The sequence below is a fragment of the Perissodus microlepis genome, chromosome 19 (assembly GCF_051167445.1).
Source record: "Perissodus microlepis isolate ML-2025 ecotype Zambia chromosome 19, ASM5116744v1, whole genome shotgun sequence".
Lineage (NCBI taxonomy): Eukaryota > Metazoa > Chordata > Actinopteri > Cichliformes > Cichlidae > Perissodus > Perissodus microlepis.
In genome coordinates, this window is record NC_140479.1 from 11353103 (window position 1) to 11376074 (window position 22972).

Below are 22972 nucleotides of genomic sequence, written 5' to 3' on the forward strand. Positions count from 1 at the left end.
TATTTTAAACTCTTTTATTCATCTACTCGTGTAACTGACAAGGGTGAAACATTACGTTTTAATATTTTACCGATATGTTGAAATAGTGCATTTTCTATGATGAAATGCAGAGAAATTAGTTAACATGGATATCACACAGTGCTAATCATACAGTTGAGTACTGCTGAAGACTAAGTAGTTGAAGAGAACAATTAAGATGGTCAAAGATGAACAACTGAAGTTATGACACGAGAACCAGAATTCTTAGAAAGGAAATCTGCGTCAAAGGCACTACTTTATATCAGAGAACAGCGATCTCTGATGTGTGGTCACACACACACACACACACACACACACACACACACACACACACACGCGCACACACACACACGCACACACACGCTCCATAATAAACAAAATCGTCCCAACAGCTAATTTTTAATGAAACAATATAAACTTTGTAGCGAGCCATCATCCATAACAGCATTTCATGCCGTTTTACCAAAACAAAGAATAAAAACAACGAGGTTATTTTGCTTTTATGTAGTTTTTTTCTAAATAAAGTGGATTTTATGGTTCAAACCAGATACCGTCTTTGCAGAGAACTACTGAGATGAATGAACTGAAGGGAAACTGATCTAATTAATGTTCAGAAACTCCTTAGTAAAATGTCAGGACATAAAATCTTTACATAACATGAACATATGTTTAAATATTTGCTGTGAGTGTAACGGTACAGCTTCTCTCGGTTCATAATTAAAAATACATAGATACATTCTGTATTTGTATGAACAACATTGCAACCAAACTTTCAGCTCACGAACGATCATCTGTGATCCATTTTCTGCAGAAAGAAAGCCAAATGGATTACATAAGACGTGTTACACAAGTATCCCACACTACACATCAGAAGATCCGCAAAGATGGACCAAAAAATAAAAAAATAAAACAACCCAGCAACCCCAGAAAGACATGAAGACAGAACGTAGTAGGTTACAAAAAAACAACAACGTTTCACTTTGAGCACCACCAGCTCTGGTGCAGAGCAGCTTCTGGGATGAATTTTTCCTGTGCGTGCATTAGTATGAAGGACGAGCACTTGCACAGCACTCGTCAGTGTGCACACATGCAAGCGGTAGCATATACACGTGGGACATGAGCTGCCTTCACTAAGGAGTGCTGCTGTCCCAAAGCTCAGTAGTACAATGTAAATGCCCACATTTCCAAATACAGCTGCTGTTTATGTGGAAGAACGTAAAAGCAAAACACACTCGCCGATCCTAAGAAGACTGTTAACATCATTATTGACTCATTAGTCTCACCACAAAGAAAGCATTTTGTTTTTCAAGGCAATAAAACAATTATCAGGCACAAAGCAGCAAAGAGCTGGATCCTGTCCACACTAGTTTACCTGGGCTAATAGATATTCTTCAGTTTGAACCTCGTCACATGACTTAAGAGGAACCCCCCCGTAACAAACAGGAAGACAAACACAGTCCCAGTAACTCTGGTCTTGGTGGGGGAAAAGACGCTGACTTTGTAACAGTATAATGTGTATTATGTCTTAGGGTTAAATTTCCAGTTTTTCTTTCTTTCTTTTTTTTTTCTCCAGTAGCAGCACTCAAGTGTATTTAAATCTCAACATGGCTTTTTAAATGTTTTTTTTCTGAAATAGAAAGTGGTAGTTCTGTCAGTGAAAGAAATCATGTTTATAGTTTTGCAACAGAAACCTGATTATTATAAAAGTGCTATTCACTTAATGCGGCGTGTTTAAGCTTTTCCTTTTTTTTTTGTATATATAAAATAGCTACAGCAGTGGATATTTATAATAATTCTGCCCAAAGTTTCAAATAAAAAGGTCAGTGAATGCAAACGTCATCTCTGTGAGCCAAAACCTCAGCGTTACACTGCTCTGAATGTTCAGTTATCAACAGGATTTTCTACTCCTGGGGCTTGTCTCATTTAGAGAAGATGTCTTTGTTATAATCATCACGAGTGTCGCTCTGAGTGAAGAAACCATGCCCACTTGTTATCAGCAAACACTTAGGGAGGTGTGACCAATCAGAAGAAAGTCAGTTTCAATGAAAGGGTGCTAAAAATGGGTCATTTTCTTTCTTTTTCTTTTTTTGTTGTTGTTGTGTCTCGTTTGGATCTTTAGCCATCAGAATTGTTGTCTTAAGGCCAAGAAAGATGCCAAGCGGATTTATTTTACCAAGTGGATCATCATGGCCTTGCCATATTGGTCATTTGATTGACCTTTATTATAATTATGAATTTATTTTATTTTCGGTTGCTACAAACGGGACAGACATGACTGGGGGATAGGACAGGGAGAAAGAATGAAAGAAAGAGAGGGAGAGAAAGAAAACCAAAGGGGAGAAGAGACGGTGAGAAGGGGGGGAAGAAAGAAAGAAAAACAAACAAAACACCTGGATCACCTGTATGGAGAAAAAAAAAAAAAAAACAGAAGAGAAAGCAAACAAAAAAAGAGCAACATAATAAAAACAGCACCATCACAATAAACTAGCTACGGGTCATTTTCTAACAAATTGAGATGAACTGAGAGGCGGCTCCAAGGCTCAGTATCACACAAATAAAGATTATTTTGAACTCTGAATAATGCAAAGCTACTCTATAAGAGTTTAACAGTAACAATACAGAGAGCAGGTCCTCCTTAAGGAAAATGAAAAACAACATGTAATATCATTGCAATCATTTCATTACTGAAAAAAGATAAAATCAAATGTTTGGAAGGGTAATTAGTTTTTGATTTCTATTTTGACTTGTGATTTTTACTGAAGCCTTGAACAGGATATTAATCATTTATTCTTTTGAGCCATGCGGCCCATTCAGGAACATTTCCTCACACATACAAACATCACAGATAATCTGTTCTGTTCACTTTGGCACTGTTCTACTGACCCAGAGCTGATCTCAGTGGAGGCAAATAAAATTCTCAAACGCGAAATTATGGCAATACCTTCATCTTACTACTGAAGACAGATATTGAACTTTACTGGAGATACATAAAAGACAGTATTTGGGATTTTGGGAAATGTGCTCATCTGCTTTGTTGCTTAAATTCAGATCTATGCCATGCAGCAGGAAAAATATGAAGTGAAAGTTAGCAAACGGTGAGCTTAGCTTTAAGACTTGAGGCTGACTTTGTCCATCTAATCTTCTAAATAATAGCAATAAAGTGATCAAAATGTTCTTCTTTTTTTTTTTTTTTTTTTTTTTTTTTTTTTTTTTTAAATGGAAAGCTGTCAGGTAATTAGCTCTAAACTGACAGATTCCCTGTTACATTACTCGAAAAAAACGGAAGGAACTGGCTGTAAGTCATGTCATGTTTGCACGCTAACAGGCTCCTGGTGGTGACGAATTAGGTCTTGTGGAAATGCATCTAGTGATTTCTACTTATGACAATAACGGCTCCTTTCAAAGGAGTGGAAGAAAGGACCGTTCATTGATAGATGGTAACAATGTTCTCCTTACATTTTCGAAAGATTCATGTCATAAAAGAAGAAAAAACAAAAAGATGACGTGCACACTGGATCTGTAATTACAAGCTTAACAAAGGCCAAAACCACAAATACTAAAGACACAACCAAACAAACAAAAAAATCTTTAAAAAAAAAAAAAAAAAAAGTGAAAAAAGACGCAGGAAGAAGCAGAGGTGCCATTTTCACTGTTCACAATCTCTGCATGTGTAGTAAGGCAAAATAAAATCTGAGGGTATTTTTAAGCGTTTTGCTTTCGTCTGGGGAGGTTACGAGTTGGCAACATGATGGCAGGGGGCACGTACGCACATGTCGCTCCTTAAGGAAGACTTGTGATCCATCTTGACCGACCCGCTCTGTATTTTCCGGGGTTGTTCTGGTTCAAGCCACTTAAGCAGCAGAGTGATTCATCAGTCGTCAATGTCCTCATACACATCATCATCAAAAGGCCGCGCAGAAGACGGCTGCAGTCTGTGACGGGAGTACTTGAGCTGAAGGAGGTCTCCAACCTCACTGATGACGTTCAGCGCCTGTGGAGACATTTATGCAATGAAGAAGAAAAAAAAAAATGCTGTCAGTCTGAAGGCCAACATGAAGAGCGAGGACGTTTACAGATGCAGAGACACCAGCCTCATAAAACCAAATTGCAAACTGGGGCCGAAGCAGGAAAGATCTCTGGTTTGAACTTTTACATTTTTCACTTCTATTACCTGGGTGTTAGAGCAAAGTGATGAGTTCATACAGACACGTCTTCCAAACAGCAGCAAATCGTCATTCTATCTAAAGCTCTTCAACCAAGGGGGACATATTCAGCCTCTGAGTGCATGAGCTCTGGTTAATGCAACTGAAGTGCTACAGTTCAAGCTGTTATAGCATAAGGTCGACAATAATTACACAATGTAGGGATGAGTATATATTGCTGAAATGAGTCCTTAAATTTTAATGTGGTTTTGCTTTGTTGCATCATGCATGTTTGTTTCATCAGTTTTAACTTTAAGCTTCATCTGTAGATTTCTGCTCACTTGAGGTCAGAGCAACAAGCTGCAGAACAAACAACCTTTTAAAAAGTTTTAAGATTCAATACTGTCAGCTCAACAGCACATTAATGGATTTAATTGGCATAGATCTGGACTCCCGTTTTTATGAATCTACAGTTTCCTTTTTAAAATTAATATTTCTCTCTCAAGATTGCAAATGCTACATTTTGTTCACCAGCTATTTGTTAAATCCCTCAGTCCTGCAGCACACAGCTGCTTTTCTGAAATAGGAAATGAGATTTATCGTCGCACATCTCACACTGGTGACATTAACCGGGAATAATAAAGTAACAGGCTGGAAAAGAAATGCAAGAGAAAAAAAAAAAAAAAAAAAAAGAGCGGAGAATTTCCAAAAATTCAGAGTAAAGTTAGGTTTCTCCCAGTGCGTCAAAACCTTATAAAATGTGTTTTTGTTCTGAAATTAGAGCTCTGGAGTAACATGCATGCGTGGAGTACATTGTTCCCGTTACACCAGATGTTTATTCACCAATTCCTGGACTTATGCAACTTTGGATAAGTGACTATTTATGGGGCTTGAGGAGTTTTTCAATGTTTCAATGTGTGTAGGTTGCCAGTAAAGCAATATATACCTTCTGTTTATGGTAAAGCTTTGTGAGGATGACAGATGGGCTTTGTATCACATCTTAAAGTATAAAAGGAACTGAAATGCTTTATTGCAGTCAAATCATGAGTATCTTTCTGTGTCGTTTCGGCCAAATATTAAGTTGGTTCATCTCCTTAATCAAGTAAGGCTTTTCAGGTAGGCTAAAAAAATAAAATGAAAAAAAAAAAAAATATATATATCACTATTCTACCTCTGATGCGTTTAACATTTTGAGCCATCAGATGTCGAAGTAGCTCCTCCAAATCAACACTAGGTGGACAATTTTGTAACCGTCTCCACATTTTCAGATACATTAGTTATAACCTGACATTTAAGGTTGACAGATTATTGCGGTCAGTAGAATGAAATAACGATGGCAATAAAAGGATTTAGGTCGAGATGTAAGTGTGGGTGTGAGAGAGTGAAAAGATAATACTCTGAAAGCTCGCCAGCAGATAAAAGAAACACAAACCAAGATGACACTTCAAAGTGCATGAGAATAATACAGAGAGGAAGGCTAACGGAGACAGATTTTACACCATGACAGATAAAAGCACTACGGTACAGTACTCCCACTCCTTGTCTTCAGCTTATTTTGTTCAATTTTTTGAAGTGCACCGAGAATAATAGGAAGAGATACCATAACCCTGGATATACAAAACTTCCTGGAGACACAGTTTGTATCTGCGCCAACTGAGCTACACACATTAGACAGGAAGCACAGGAGAAAGCTCAACCTCTGTGTGAGAGGATTTACATTAGTGTCAAAATAAGAAAAGAACCGTGGAGGATCTAAGACGGTGGCCCGTAGTGAAGAGCAAACAGGTCTGCAGTGAGCTCATTTCAGCAACGCAGAAGAGCCCTCGCTGTGAAGAGTGGGCGGTTTTAGATGTGTTGTAATCAAAGCTGAACTGTCTGCACTTACACAGGCCAACACAAAGAGCAATGTTGAGGTCTACACTCAAAACACAGGGAACAAACAGTACGTTAACCTGCAGAGTGATACGGCTGACACTTTATTTTTATATGGAGCCTCTTCTGGGAGACTTTTCCTGACACTCTCTAAATCCAAGTGAGGCATTCTTGTCCTTTGATGGATTTCTGGCAATGGGATGTCAGACATTAAGCTGCAAGGGACTCGGCATGCTCTAAGTTACTCAAGGCATCCTGCAAAGGTAGACATTTGAGGTCAAAAGAGATCATATCAGTGTCCCTCAAATTGCAGACAGTGTTTGCCCCTGTTAGACTGCTCCACTTTATTTAATGCCAACTAGATTTCTCCACTTAGTTTCAAACAGCTCGAAGGTCATTACACTGCTGTGAAACAGGAATGAACAAACTTTAGAGAGTATAACTAAACAAATCAGGCCTGGCTAGTAGCAGCCAGCACCACTCACATAAGCCTGCCACTGGTAGACTATTAGTAATTGCACCCTTCTCCTCCTTGTGAACTCCTGCCGGCAAATCTAGCTAACAAGCTACATGCTGGAAAAACTTTGACAAAAACCTGATCTGTGTGCAGGCCCAGTAATTAGCCATAACCCCTGTGGAAGTACACTTAGCAAAACACCAGTGTGAGCTTAGTTCAGAGAGGCTCGGGTCTAACAATTCTGAGTAATTAGAGGAATTCGGGGAATGTTTTTCACTGAAATGTAATGGCTTCAGCCTGACCGTTCGCCTATGTGGACAGTGAGAAGTGGATACGCAAGACTAGTCAACATCAATACATCTGCAGCTGTAGGTGCTGCAGTCTTTCTTTAAAGAGAAAAAAAAAAAAAACCTGACAGCTTTTGCATACTAAGTACAAGCTGCAGAATATTACATCCAATTAACTGCCATCATCAGACATCAGAACAGAGCAGAACAGTATTTTTAGTGGTCATTATTTAGCAGGATTTAATGACACGCAGTGGTGTGTAACAGCTTCTTCTTCTTGGTCTTAAAGACCGAAAAAAAGAAAGAAATTGTCCCATTTTGAGAAATCATTGTCGACTTTTACCTATCAGTATTACCATAAAAGAATATTGTATCTAGAATGTGCTAAATGAGACATGCTGAATACTAAACACGTGTTAAGATATTTTTAAGTGTGTGTTTACCTGGTCGAGCATGTTTTTCGAGTGGCCGGCAGAGATGCAGAAGCGTGCTCGCGACTCGATGATGGGTGTAGCAGGGAAGCCCACGACCACCACGCCAATGTTCCTCTTCAGCATCTCCCTACCAAACGCTCTGGTGGGAGAGACAAAGCTGGCTGGATCAGGTGACCCTGAATCCTCCCTTAGTTATGCTGCTGGGGGAATCCCAGCATTGAGTGTTTCTTCTTCAGTCCCCTTTCTCACTCACTATGTGTTCATAGACCTCTCTGCATTGAATCGTACTGGTTATTAACCTCTGTCTCTCTTCCACAGCATGTCTTTTGTCCTGTCTTCCTTCTCTCACCCAACTGGTCAGGGCAGATGGCCCCGCCCCTCCCTGAGCCTGGTTCTGCCCGAGGTTTCTTCCTGTTAAAAGGGAGTTTTTCCTTCTCACCATCATCGAAGTGCTTGCTCATAGGGGGTCATATGATTATTGGGTTTTTCCTCTGTACGTATTATTGTAGGGTCTACCATATAACATAAAGCGCCTTGAGGCAACTGTTGTGATTTGGTGCAGTATAAATAAAACTGAATTGAAAAAACTGAATAGCAAAAATAACCGCAGAGGTTTAATAAAGAGTATGACAGACAAAAAAAATGGGTAAAGTCTTCTATGAAAACATGTCTGCAGAAGCTTTACGAAGACAGACAAATTCTTCATTAGAAGAAAAAAGGAATGGTCCCAAACCTGCTTTGGTCCCAGTGTTTTGCTTGATATTTACAGCAGGATTAATTAAAGCTGCAGAGATACAGTCATTGTACTGATACTAAAGAAGCATGTGTGCACTGAGACTCAGTTTCTGCAGTCAGTTTAACACCTTGAGCTCTTGTGATGTGACGTTGGGACACTGTCTACGGTCCACTGCTATAACAGAGTTTTTAAACTTTTTACCTTAATAATATTTTAGGGGAAAAAACAAATGATATAATTGATCACACTGTATTGCTCTAAGGCTCCAATTAAGAGTTCCAGCAATCAGCGCAGTAGTAAACAGCAAAGATGGAGGCTCACCCTATCTTGGCGGGCATGTAGAGCATCATGGGTACGACGGGAGAGTCGTTGTTGCCGTAGATAATGAAGCCCATTTCTCGAAGCCTCTTGCGGAAATAGACCGTGTTCTCTGCCAGCTGCTGCACACGCTCACTGCCTAAGGATGATGAAGAAATTTGGAGACAGAGTTGATAGGAAGCACGATGGAAGTTAATCACACGGATGTCCCGCGTTCTAAGATCATCTATATTTAATCATCTAGGTTTTGTTTTTTGCAGTGTGATGACAGCCGTTTGCTTTGCCACTTTAACGTGTTAGACACACAAGTCATCACATGTTGATGTGTTAATGGACAATATGTGAATATTCACAGAGCGCTGTGATATCCACTCATCTCTGCTTAGTGTAATTTGTTACTCACACTCACTGGATATAGCAAACTCATTAATGAAGCCTGGCTTCATTTACTGCTTTATCAGTTAAATGTTTTTGTTTTTATTGTTGTTCTGGGTTTGTTAACAAACAAGTTTATTATTTGTTTATAATAACGAGTTTGTTTGGTGTAAATCTGCATTTGCATTATTTAAATTGTGTCATGCTTGTATCATTCATCTTTAAACTACCCATATTTATTTTCGTCTGCATTGATTTTTTTCTTGTGGGTTTTTAATAATTTTTCTTTACATCCACATTTTGTCAGTCACTGGTTGCAACTGATTGCAACTCAATTTCAGAGCTACACAAAGGTGATTCTCTTACCGAGGGCTGTTTATTCTTTACTAAATCTGACTTTCCTGAAGTGCAAAAAATAAAATGAGCTCTTAATGATGCTTTCCAAAGATGAAAAAGAAACGTTCTGCACATCTACATTTGAATCAAATTGTGTACTGTGGACTTTAGATTTCGCTTAGCGACATCTTGAACTGTTCTAGCAAAATGGTTGAGGTTAGGTCCATGTAGAGGAGATAGAATTGCCTCGTCTATAAACATCATCATAAAATATTCCTTAACCTCTTTAAATCAAGTAACCATTATAAAAAAAAAAAAAAAAAAAAAAAAAATACATACATACATATTTATAACTGGACATCGTTCTTTTTTCCCCTTCTACTCCTTTTCTTTATGTAACATCTGGTGAAAAAGACCAGATGCTGGCTCCAGTCGTACAATTCTTAACTTTGCAGTGACACCTGGTGGCCCATCATAACAATTACTGCTGACATAAAATCATCAGAAGTGGAGACGTCACCAAATTATAAACACAATGCAACAAAACAAATAACCAAGGACCTGCACCATTATGCACTATAGTAAATATGCAAGAATAGCCTGAAGTTTGCTGAAACTGGCTGTTTAACTTTTACATTTTTAATCCAAAACTGTTTAGTAGCTTGACGTTGCTGCAGAGTTTAGCTGTTTATCACTCTGATCGATCTATAGAGGAAATTTTCTGACCTCAACGTAACATCTTTGTGTGCCTATATACCAATCAGATTCAGATGTGGTCATGGACTGCAGTGCATGTGGAATGCACTATATGTAAGTGGAAAGTGAGATTTGTCTCAACATCTAATATAATGACTCCTTAAAAGCAAAACATTTTTACACTTTATCTTGAAATGCAGTTTTCTCACATATAAAAAAGTGAACAATCTGGACTGAGGCTTACCTATTGTTGTGCCATCCTCTCCCATAATGCACTTCATAGAAGTGATGATTTGCTCCACCACAGGAGGAGACATGGAGGTGGCGTAGACCGCACTGTGGGAATGGGAGCGCAGGTATTCGATGAGCTCCTAAACCCAGGAGACACACAGAAGACATAAGCAGATACGCATGAACAGCTGCAGTCTCTCAGTCCCTCAAAACGTTGCTTGTTGCTTCCTTCTTTCATGAATATGTGAAAATGTTTTTATTTTATTTTTAGAAGCACCAGATTTACATTAAAAACCTCAACAGTCTGATAAGCACAAAGTGAGAACTGAATTTCGCTTTGCGCTCTCAAACCTGTCAATCTGCCCGTTACATTTTTAGAAGGATATGAAAGTCATTAAAAGCATAATGTGAGCTACATCCTGTAACCTGTTAACACATTCCTAAGTGATTCATGACCAATTTTCTCCGACTCCTTTGTTCTGCTTGAGGGCTTCGGCAATTCTAAGACGCCACTACATGATGATTTAGACAAAGTGTCTTATCTTGATAAGCAAGCTTTGCTAAGTTTTGATGGATGTCGTGCTGAAATGTCAAGAATGCAACACGCACTGTTGCAATGACTAGCACTCGTTTCTGCAACAAGTGACGCTTAGAGAGTCCATGCATCAGTGCACTCTTGAAAAACTGAGTGAGTTTAAACTGATGTTATGCTGGAAAATGCACTCTTTTCCCCCCTTTTTTTTCCTTCAAAAAATAAAAAATAAACAAAGAGATAAAGCTCACCCTTTTCCCTGCGATGTATCCACCTGCAGCACCAAAGCTTTTGGTAAAAGTGCCCATCATGACATCCACGTCACATGGGTCGAGGCCAAAGTAATCCACCACACCTCTTCCTCTTGGACCCAGGGCCCCTATACTGTGGGCTTCATCCAAGTAAAGGTAGGCCCGGTAGCGCTTCTTTAAGGCAATCACTTCTGGCAGGCGCACTATGCTGCCCTCCATGCTGCAGGGAGGAAACAGGCAGAGTGGAAGGTGCATTACATCTCCTGAGGTGTTACAGCTTTGTTTTTCCCAACAAATTCAGCTTTTGCACCAGAAACTATCCATCAAACAGCTGTCAACATAGAATAAACAGCAGAAATGACTTTTGACTCAAATAAAAAAAGTTAAACTTATTAAAAAACAAAAAAGACAGCAGAAACTGTCTTGCACGTTGCAAATGCTTTTTGTAGCACATGTCAGACAGAATCAGGTTAGCTAACTAAGCACTGACACATTCTCAGTACAGTTTAAAGTACTGAACCTGAATGAACCATCAGAGGAAGCTGAACCTGTTCTTGCATGTGCTTAATGCATGTATGTCTTTGCACCAGAAATACATCAACAATCATTCTTAATAATCCAGCTAGGGGCATTGGCCACAGATGGAATTGCTGCTTATGCAATAAAGTTTTTAGGTCTTGCTCAACCTGAAACTAGGAAGGAAAATAAAGGGAATTTTAAAAGTGGGCAACTCCTTTTTTTTCTACTGCATAAGGCCAAAGACACTTTCAGTACAGTTGCAAAAAATTGTATAAATTCAGCGCTGAGACTTTCTCCTACCAAAGACAAGATTTAAATGTACTCCCAATAGATTAAATACGCACATCTAACAGACTCAAAAGTTCTAAATATTTATTTTCCCCATGAAGTCATGTATGACATAAACGGGAAATCAAAGCAGTACCTGTAAATGCCTTCAACCACTATTAGGATCTTCTTCCATGGTCTGTGAGTCCTGGGTTGGCCATGAACAATGGCTTCTCTCAACAGTTTTTCAAGGCTCTGCATATCTGACAGGAAAAAACAAAAATCTGAAGTGTTAACATTCAAAATGAAAGCTGTGGTTTTAGCAGTGGTCTTCCTTTCTATGCTACATCAAAATGCTTTCTCTTTTGTACTGACGTTGTTTTAAAGCTGGCAAACATTAGATCAGACAATCAAACTAATAAAAAGCGCTATAATTACAGACCTTAAGAAGCAATGGAAGTTTTACGACATGGCTAATGCATGGGAATAAATGCAAATAGGAGGCAGAAGGATAAGAACCAATACGAGACTCACTGTTGTGTTTAAAGACTCTGATGGTGGACCCAGATAGTCTGGCTCCCAGGACCAGAGAGGCATGGTTCAGCTCATCACTCAGGATTAGACAACCCTGCAGAAGATTAATTAGCATTAATATTTCACACATATAGGATTTGTTGCACACAATAGCAGATGGACTGCTATGTTTTTTAGTCAACATTGTTTTTATTGGCTGGTGAGAGGGTGGAGAATCCTTTTTTACAATTATACAGAACAACCTCTGCTGAGAGAATTACACTGAGAATGCAGCTTGCTTTGTAGAACTGCATCGTTTCATACCTCGCTGCTCTGAGTCTAACCCTACGCCTTTATACCAGCAGGTCTGAATCATTTTATTAGAGCAGAAGTCTTTAGCAGTCTCACCACTGTTGGCTTTCACTTCCTTAGTTTGCTCCTTTTTCACTTTAACACACACAACCAGCCAGTCACCAGCAAGTGTTTCTTCCTGATATAAGATAAGGTGCTTGGTGTAACTGGTGACCTACAATAGCGTACTATTAAGTAAACATACTTAGAAAAGACCCATGAACATCCAGGATATCTTGCTAAAAATAAGCTCATCCTTGTCCCATGTGTCACTTGGGGTCTTACCTTGCCAACGAGTGCTGGTATGTTCATTGAGTTAGTTGCAAATCCCATGCCGAACGCCATGGCTGATTCCACACCCAGGAACCTAGCCACCTGTTTCTCCATCTCCTCGTGTCTGTCCAGGTTACCTGAGGAACAAAAAATAAATACATACATGAATTAAAAGAAAAAAAACCCACAAAAAACATGGGAGCTTAAAATAAACGGATACCACTGAACACCTTGAAGTTCTAAAACTGACATAGATTTTTTTAGTATTATTTATTTACTTGCTTCTCCTGGGAGATGATACCACAGAAGATCAATAAAATAAGCATAAAGACTGGAAATGGAGGGAAACAGCTACCCCAGCTTTGTTCAAGTTAAATAAAACAAGAGAACTCAAGGATCCACCGCCAAAGCCAATTCCCTATTTCACGGTTAAGATGGTGAGACAGATATTCACCAAGTAGAACAGCTTCCTCCTTTGCCCATGCTTCTCCTCTCCACCAAGTTTAATCACTTTCACCTTGAGCTTTTTTGCATAATTGTACTGACTGACAAACTGCACTGATCGCATTCTGCTCCAATCAATTTGCGCTTCTGTCTGGGGAGTTAAAAAAGGAAACTTGCCGATACTCAGATACTTAAAGTTCACATGATATATCTTGTTTGTCCAGTTCATATAACATCCAAGTGTAAAGACATCAAGTTGTGGATTTTATCATGATACATGTAGTATTTCCCACATAGGGGCACAGACTTCTTCACATCCTGTGAGGTTATCAAAACTTTAAATATTGTCTGTTTGCTTTTGTATGAATTAAACAAACAGGATACAACATGTTTACAACATTAAACAGTAACTGTTATATTTTGTGTTTCGCTCCATTTCCAGTATTTGTACAAATCCAAGATCCAAGCTCTAATTAAGTGGTCAATTATAACTAAATATTTTTCACCAAACAATATAATATGTTGGACATAAACTCCTATAGTGTACATAAGCATTACAGCCATCTACACTCACCAACCACTTTATTAGGGACGTGTTCAACTATATTAAATCAGTTATTTAAATGGCAACGATAACACATTTAGGCATGTAAACATAGTCAAGATAAAATGAGCATTAGAAAGGGGAAGAAAGGTGAGTTCAGTGACTTTGAATGTGGCATGGTGTCCAATGCATTTCAGAACCTGCTAATCTACTGGGATTTTCCCACACAACAAGAGAAGAGATCTAGTGAGAGCAGCAGTTCACTGGTTGTGGTTTGTAGGAGGTTAGAGGAGCATGCTTCAAGCTGATAAGAAGGCAACAGTAACTCAAATAACTACTCGTTACAACTAAGGGAGAGATTTGCATCATAGATGTGTTTGGATGTTTCCAGCATGTTGCTGAATCTATGCCAAGAAGAATTAAAACCTTTCTTAAGGTTAAAGGTGCTCCAACACCAGACTAATGCCTAAAATGTACTTTACAAAGTGGTCCGTGAGACTTATTTGAAAGCATTTCTAAAGACAGAAAATTCACGGTAATTTGGAATTGGCTCAAACACCGCGCACAGATGATCATCATACTAGTTCCCACAGCTTTACTAAACTAACTGGTTTATGACATTTTGTTTACCGAGGTGAATTCAGCTGTGCTCAGTCTTGCCATTTAAGACCCAGCAGTGATAGCAAAGGTAGCGGGTGTGTCTGTGTTTTGCCATGTGTTTGTACCAATCTCCTGCCTCGTGCTCGCAACTCCAACACCGTACTTCATGGTGACTTCAGCTGCGGAGTCAGCACATGGACCTGTATTCTCAGCGAAGCCGAGGTAATTATACGAGCCCAAGTTAATCACATCCTGCACTACCCGACCTGTGTATCTGCAAGAGAGGATGAGAGAAGATAAACAGACACAGGAAACAATCAATGAGAAGAAACTAATGATTTGGGAAACAGATTGGTATAATTAATAGTAATGATTGGTAGAAGTAATTAAAAACTAGACTGAAAGGTTGGATAGCATCAGCGTGCTCTTTGTTTTTCCAATCTTTCTGGTCTCTGTCTCTCCCACATCTTCTCACTTGTGTGTTTTGTCTGACTTCACAAACATTATAGATCTTAAGTTGGACCGATTTTAATATGAGATAGATTTGGGTCCACTGGGTTTATCAGAGGTTAAATATTAGCCCGATTTGCATTTCAAACCTCGATAAATTTACACCTACACCTCTGAGACTAAATTTACATCAGAAAATATTCTATTCTAGATCTGAATTAGCTTGCAGGATGACTGAACCACAGCATCATTGAAATGCATAAGCAAGATTAAAGAAAAAGACAAAACTGCTACATATACAATTCTGTACTAAAGTCTTAGAGCCATTCAACATGTTTTTATATTTTGCAGCCAAGAACCAGAAAAACTGCAATTTTTAAAGTTGTCTTGAGGAACAATTCTCCAGGCTTCCTGAAAGTCTTTCAGTGGTTTTTATTTCCAGTCCAGTCTTTGTACCTGAACATTTTCAGACACATGCCTTCTTTGTTAAGCCACTTAACACTGAAATATAAACACTTAAGCATAAAAAAGGCACCTAACTCGCTGGATGAGCCAGTGTTGTGTCTCCACAAACAGACAACTTGGCAAAGAGCCAACTTTAAACTATTAAACTGTAGCTTTGTTATTAGCACCGTGCTGCAAAACCACAGAATTTGTTCACATCTCTTTAGTTAAATCTACAAAAAGGTCAAAGGTAACACAGTCTGGCGAGCAGAAAATAGCATTTTTTTTTCTTTTGCATCAACAGGATGATTTCCAAAGCACACCACGAGACAAATTAAAAACGCAATCCAACGTTCCCTGTCCACCTTAACTGTTCATGTGCATGCAACCAAACCCTACTTAAGGATTAGTGATCAATGGAAACTAAACAACAAGCTTCTGGTATCAAGGTCTTGTCTCATGTTATGTCATGTCTGTCTGTTCATAGAATTTACATACTACACACAGAGGTAAACAAGGTGAGAATCGTACCTGCTCTATGCAATATAATGCTGTAATAAATGTGTTCAAGATTTCTCTAGTTTTATTAGGATCTAGAGAAATAAACTTTATTAGGAACAACTCTACACCTTCTCAGTCACTTATCCAATCAGCTATAACAGGACTTTCACCACAACAGCCTTTAGTGTAGTAGTGGCTCAAGAGCTGGGAGTTCGCCTTGTAATCGGAAGGTTCGAGCCCCGGCTTGGACAGTCTCGGTCGTTGTGTCCTTGGGCAAGACACTTCACCCGTTGCCTACTGGTGGTGGTCAGATGGCCTGGTGGCGCCAGTGTTCGGCAGCCTCCCCTCTGTCAGTGCGCCCCAGGGTGGCTGTGGCTACAATGTAGCACACATCACCAGTGTGTGAATGTGTGTGTGAATGGGTGGATGACTGAAGCGCTTTGGGGTCCTTAGGGACCAGTAAAGCGCTATACAAATACAGGCCATTTACCATTTAGTGTAAAACAAAAGTAAAAAACCTCCAGTGAGCAGCTTCTTTTATTACTTGCTGCTGAAAAAAAGAGAAATTCAACAGAAAGCTAAGGCTGGAATGGGCACAGACTCTGTCAAAAGAGGATAGTTCAAAAGGAAAAGCAACCTGGTCTTATAAATCTTGAATTCTGTTTCGAATTAATGCACCAAGTCACAAACCAAAACTCCTATTATAGTCATACAGTCGTATCATATCAGACTTTGGGGATGTGTATTAATATTAACGTCCAGGTGAAAAATTTCTATGAAAACCACGTCAATCTCAAAGGCAGGTTTCCAGCATCTTTTGAATTCCGCAACTCAGTTAAGGTAGTTTTGTGTCTATTATGCAAACACATTAAGCAAATGTCACCTGATATGAGCCTGGCTGATTTATCAGTCTAGTGCTATTGTACTGTACATTAGTTTTCGTGTTTTATTTAATCATGGGTAATGGAAAGGTGTGCCGGAGCTTTTAAAAAGCCGTGTCCAGTGAGAGACGTCTGGAACCTGACCAACTTTGTGTGATGTTGGTAACATAGCAGTTATAAAGCATACTTCCCATTGCTATTGTGTGCCTGAAAACCTTAAGGTTAGCTTAATGATAACAATATTTGTGCTCTTGAATGAAAGCTACATTAATCTCACTCAAAAGTCCAGTTGTAGTCGTAGGTGGCTCGTTCCATCAGATCCATCTTGGCTCCCGGGACGCTGCATATAGGCCTGTTCCAGTTGTCTCTTATCCGCATATAAAGGTTTCTGGTGTAAAAGTTCTCAAAATCCTGGTAGAGCGGTACAAAATCCTACACATGGATGGAAAGGTAGATAATAAAGGAAAGTAAAAAGCAGCACAACATATAGTAATTTTCTCCTACATCACTGGTATTTCCTGTAACGATATCTAGATCTTCACAGTTTCAAGTTTCTTCAAAAGCTCACAAGGAAAGAATTTAATCTCATCCAGTTTAAGCATTACAACAACATTTAAAAGAACACACATGATCATGGAGGAAAACATCCGTCCGATATCGTCGGGCCCATTTAATGATTTCCCCACGAAAGGCTTCCTTTCCTTGACATAACTAAATTCTGAGAACAATGGGCTTTACTTTCACACATTACATAAGATGTTGGAAACAAAGTGAGTGACACAGAAGACATTCTAAACATGTTCCACCTCTAACAAAAATGCAATCTTAAGCATGCACACTAGACTATTTTGGATTAAAGGCAACAAAGAATATTTCTATGTAAAGTTCCCCATAGCTGGACATAATTACAGCTGACAGGTTCATTTCAAACAACTGATGCTTGCTTTCTTTAAAAAACACCAAGCTTCAAGCAATCCTGATTAAAATGTTTGCAATATGACAACCTACATTGCAGATTCTAGTGATTGGGATGGATGCTTGCTTTGTAGTGTGCAAATATCACATTGGCTTACTTTGATTAATGAAACTACAAAAGTCCCCCCCCCCCCCCTCCCCCCTTTTGTTATCATTACTGTTCCCGCACAAACACTGCAACAATTTGGTCACCAGGCAACATGTAATTAGAGCTCAGTCTCCCAGATAAGAACTATTCAACACCTGAAATGCGAGATGAATCCCTGTCAGAAGCAATCATAACGCTACAGCTACTGCGTTTAGGTAAAGGGCAACCAAGTTTCTCAACTGCTGCCTTTATCTGGAATTTCTTAGCATGAGCCATAACTTTGATTACCACCTCTTAGATCAATTGATTTTGTGTTCCTGCAAATTTACTGTTGCATTTGTTTTTCATCTTACCTTTTGCTCCTCTTTTTCTCTGGCGATGTGGCACCTTTCAATCTTCCAGTGACGAAGGAAGTCACGGAGGTAGCCAAAGATGGTCAGGATGCCGTAGCCCATGTATGTGAGCACTGCCACCATCATGGGGGTCTCTTCAAAGTACTCGATGAAGGGCCGGCTGTACAGCCTACTGTTGTATGACGCTGCATAGACCTATGTAAATCAGAAAATGTACAGAATTGAAGCAAGTGGTTTACTTATTTTAATGAAAGACATGAAATAATATCTGCCATGCAAACTAGGAATCACAAAATAACTTAAAACAATACAAACAATACAATCACAACAATTTTCCAACACTAAATTAACTTCAAGACTCATGAAACATTATCATCTGCATTGCTGAACAGAGAAAAATGGTAAAGTAGTACAAAAAAAATGCTGAAATTTTGGTTGAATTATTCCCTTTTTAAATAAAATATATACAAGTTTGGCATAATGATGATTGTGTTGCAAGTGGCAGCAATGTGACTTATCAATATGTAGTACTAGCATGTTTCACATCACGCTGTGTTACTATTTGTGCATAACTGGAGCCAATGCAAAAAACAAAAACAAAAAAACAGCTTAAATTTCTTCACTAAAGTAGTTTATTGTCAGTAAATGTAACAGGACGTTTCTTAAGTCCAAGCTATAGAACAAGGCTCACACTGCGGCCCACAGTGCATCCACGGCTTCCATGGTTTACATTTGGTCATACAAGTTATGCAATGAAATGTGACAACTGATTCAAAACTTTGCTGAATAAAAATAACTTTTAATAATTTAATCTGTTATAATAATCTTGTGGCAAAAAGCATCTTTCAATGTGTATGGGTGCTTAAGAAGCTGTGAAAAATTGTGTTTATACTTGAATCTGTCGCATTCAAACAGCACATTTAAAAAATAACAACTTTAAATATAAGTGGGAGCATGTGCTCAGAGGTGAGTCAAGCAGGAAAAAGAGCTTAAAACGCTTCAGTTTTCAAGAGGAGTTCATACAAGCAAAGCGCAGGTACCGTATACACTACACTTTGTAATTATAGTACAAAGAAAGGTCGCTTCACTTTTAACACTCCATAATGTTGAATGCAGCCATTTCTGTCACTCACGTAGCAGGTTGCTCTCATTGCATGTATATAATGTGTTCCACATTGAGATAACATCTCTTTTTGTTCACTGTGATGTGCTGTGATCTGAGCTTGAAGCCTCCGCTCGGTGTTTCAAAGTCGTAAAATCAAACAAATTCTGAGCAGCTCTGACAGCAGTGAGTCCCTATTTCAGTTTGATTGGTTATTTCTGCAATAAGCCCTGCTTCTCTTAGCTACCATGGTGGAACAGCTTCTCACTGATAAGATATCAGTCTGCATTAATATGGAGAATTACCACTGAATTATTTCAGAATTAGGTTTGCCTGTCATATTGGCTCATCTTTCCCTGCCATGTCACTGTAATTTTATCTTTGAAAGTCTTTTTAACTCAGCTCTGCACAATGTTGTTCATTGTGAATGGTGTTTTTTATCATCAGTTTGTATGGATGCTGGGAAACAGACTTACATTTTTGACAGTTAGTATACGAGACTAGCGTTGCTAGCTTGCAGGGTGTCTACCTGATGATACTCTGAAAGCCAAAGTGTCAGTAAAAAACAAAGTGAAAAGAAATGAGGAAATCAAACTGCAACAATATGTTTGACAAATCTGCTGATCTAGCTGAAATTAACCTGGGAGTGCTCTGATAATCGAAACATATTTTGAGTAGAGATGCACCGATTTATCCACCTTCTTCACTAAAATTAGCTCGCTAGTATCTTAATAATGTCAGTGGCTGATATTTTGTGCTGTGTAACATCAAAAAGCTGAAAATTAAAACAAACAAAAAAAAATACACAAACTTGATTTGCTGCTCTTCAAATATAGTTGTCTTTGTCATATGGTGCTAAACTACATTTTATTCAATTTCTTCACCATTTTCCAATTTATATGAAACCTTTGAGTAAAAAATATCCTTTGATTACTTAAAAAAAGTCAGTAGCTGAAGCCATACTACGCAGGATTATGTTACAGTGATACCCAACCGCTCCTACCTGCATTTATGCAAACCTAGCCTAAAAAGAGATTCACAACATTTCCTAACTAAGACTTTAAAAGGAATAAACTTCCATGTCATTGTGCATACAATATACTTCGCCTCTTCCTTTGTCTTATTTACGAAAAAGTGGTTTAACTTTTGTTTTTATTGGCTGACATTTATATGGTTCACTTAGAGGTACTTATTTAAAGCCAGACTGTATGAAAAAGGAAGATAAGACCAAACTATTACGTTCTGGTTCAGCTCTGTACTCAGGGAAGTAAACAGGGAGAGCGATGATTTGACTGCCAAATAAGGGAGGAGAAGGTTGTGTTGATAAACTTGAGCAGATAGAATTTGCTTTCTAATGTTTTTTCTTCTACATCTTGATAAGTAATCGGATAGACAACGAAACCTAACGGGCACTGTGCAGTTCGCTTCACTATCGCGCTCATGGCTATTAGGGCATTGCATGTGACCGGTCATGCCTTTCCCTCAAATTCCTTACAGAATAGCAACGCTGACATCTGCATGAACCCTAATCAGCTGAGGTTTAGTCAGCAGGCACTCAGTTTCTTAGCCTGAAAAGCAAGTGTGGCAGAAACCCTCTGTGCAATTTGCACCAAATTCTTTAGTGACTAGAATAATCAGATAATAAACAGCAACGAGCTTCACGTTATTTTACTTAAGAACCACACGCTGGAGAAAACTGGGATTACTTTCCTCTCAAGAAATATTAATCTGACTCAAACAACAGGGGGAAAAAATTATCTGCATTTTCAATGCCAATATGTGTAGCAGCACCTAATCAGTCAGAGGAGGCCCATTAATTGGGCCAGCTACAGAAGATGCACCCAAGGGTGGAAATTTCATTAGCCTATTTGGGAAGAGCTGTTTTGCAGCATGCACTCAAGTCTCAGCGGACAGCTTGAAGTGAACAGGTGCACTGGTTCAGTGTCTCCCTAATCACTAACTCATCACAGTTTCAGTGTGGATTGCAGATGGAAGCCAACCGCTTCATGAAAGAGAAATGTTTCCAGACTTTTACTGCCAAACATTTGCAAGTGAGAGAAAAGTGCAGCCAAGATGAACAGAGCCAAAGAACGAGATTTAAAACTAAAACAGAAAGAAAAAGCTGACATATTGCACGAAATAAACACAATCTCCCTAAAGAACAATCAACTGAGTGGATGAGTTTTAGATTTGTTTCACATTGTCTGGAGTTGTTCCATTCCCAGTTTGAGCCTCTGATCAAAGTCACAAACCTGGACTCCTCTTAAAATGGGTTGGAGAGCATCAATGAGCCATTCACAAAGTTTAGTCTTTGATTTAAAAAATAAAAAGTCTGCTTGGCGCAAATATTATAATTGGGAATTAAAACGCTGCTGTAAGTCATTGAGAAAAAATAGCATTCACAGTCCAACGAGGTATCTAACCTGACAAATAAGCTGAAACTTTTTAAAGTGGACTTTAAAAAATGGAGCTCGGCGTTTACTTTGTACAGGAGCCGGGAAACATCAGAACTCGATGACAGCATGCTGTGAGACTGCTGTCAGCAGCAGGACTCGGTCAGCTGTCATACCCGAACACCACAGGACTTTATCATAATAACAGGAATTTAACAGCATCTTTCGGTGTCACGAGTCCACAGAGTGGATGCTTTCCCCGGCTTCACCAACCCATCCGACCCGTCCCATCCCGGGCCTCACCTCCTCGGCGGTGTGGCAGCGGTTCTTGGGCGGCCGCTCATGGCAGGGGCGGGGGTAGAGGCTCTTTGCCAAACCGTTTCTCTCCGGCTTCAGCCCGTTCTTCACCCGCCGACACACTTCGTCGTCGGCTGCTTTGGTCTCGGGGCTTTCGGTCATTGCTGGGCAGGAATGGTGGAGCTGCCACAGTAACTTGCATGTAGGAACACGGAGCCTGCCCGCGGTGCAAAGCGGTGACAGTATCCGAGCAGTGAACGTTTACAAACACACGCACACGCACTACAAACTCCCTGACACGCTCACATCCACGAACAGCAATCACACGCACAGCCCACTCCCTGTGTAACCTGAAAATCTAGATACTCAATACCGGAAAACAACGCCCCGTAAACCGAAGCCTGTCCTGGTGGGGGCGGGGCCATAATGTCTACAGAGAGGCGTGGCTTAAATTATGTACATTTGATTACAACTCATTACAGATGTTTTTGATGTCATTTAAAATAAATAAATAAAATATTACAAATTAGTCATAAGTACATGAGGTTCAGGAGGATTAACAGAAATTATATACAATTAAAAACTAAACTAAAGTGTTAATATTTCACAATAAATTTGAAATGATTAGACTCCCCGCAAAAAAACATGAGGGGGTCAAATCGCCATAGTTTCATCACGTTTCGTCAGTACTTCCAAACAGGGAAAGAAAAACTGAAAACTTCAAAGCAGCTTTAAAACACTAACAGCAGTTAAGAAGCTAATCAAGGGTGATTTTAACCCCCTAACCCTACCCTCAAAACTTATTATTCTCAATATTCTAATATAAAGTCCACACATGTGAAGGCACTTTATTTTCTGGAAATAGTACTGCACTTTGAATATAAACATTATGTAGATAATAGGTATTGATTTGCAAATAACTGTAAATGAATAACTTGAGGTTATGATATAATGATATACTACTATTCTATAGTGTTATCTTATGTTATGTGTTATCTTTAAAGATATAGATATGTACTTTCCAGGTCAACTTCACAGAAAAGCAAGGTGAAATGTAAATGTTAACTCAAAGGTCAAATGTGAGATGATATTTAAAGGCAGTAGAATTGTGAGCATAGTCTTGAAGATAAAAAGACATTTTATGAAAGCTTCACTAGAATCCCCACAAATTATTCCCCGTATGCCTATATGCAAGAAACATAGTTTTAAATAGTTGTGTGTGTGTGTGTGTGTGTGTGTGTATATATATATATATATATATATATATATATATATATATATATATATATATA

The 22972-nt window shown here is 39.0% G+C and overlaps 2 protein-coding genes across 2 annotated transcripts in view; one reads left to right on the forward strand and one right to left on the reverse strand.

Moving 5' to 3' along the window:
- On the reverse strand, positions 1 to 22086 carry LOC146365549 (serine palmitoyltransferase 2-like). Its single transcript, XM_084914928.1, has 12 exons — positions 21687 to 22086; positions 17889 to 18083; positions 16750 to 16904; positions 14322 to 14470; positions 12621 to 12745; positions 12006 to 12099; positions 11629 to 11734; positions 10686 to 10905; positions 9916 to 10042; positions 8268 to 8403; positions 7220 to 7349; positions 1 to 4009 (listed from the first exon to the last, which is right to left on the reverse strand). Exons 1-12 carry the CDS (start codon positions 21840 to 21842, stop codon positions 3890 to 3892), a joined length of 1713 nt encoding a protein of 570 aa, XP_084771054.1. The 5' UTR covers positions 21843 to 22086; the 3' UTR covers positions 1 to 3889.
- LOC146365550 (semaphorin-4E-like) overlaps positions 18818 to 22972 on the forward strand; it is a 12830-nt gene continuing 8675 nt past the window's right edge. Inside the window, exon 1 of the mRNA XM_084914927.1 lies at positions 18818 to 18924. The gene's annotated coding sequence lies outside the window, so the exon portion shown is untranslated. The remainder of the gene's footprint in view (positions 18925 to 22972) is intronic.

Coding starts and splice junctions, on each gene's coding strand:
- LOC146365549 (XM_084914928.1), bottom strand. CDS start 21,842: ATGACCGAAAGCCCCGAGACCAAAGCAGCCGACGACGAAGTGTGTCGG. Junction 12,746..14,321: donor GAGCACGAGGCAGGAGATTG/GTACAAACACAT, acceptor TTTGTTCCTCAG/GTAACCTGGACAGACACGAG. Junction 4,010..7,219: donor CGAAAAACATGCTCGACCAG/GTAAACACACAC, acceptor ATGTCTCCACAG/GCGCTGAACGTCATCAGTGA.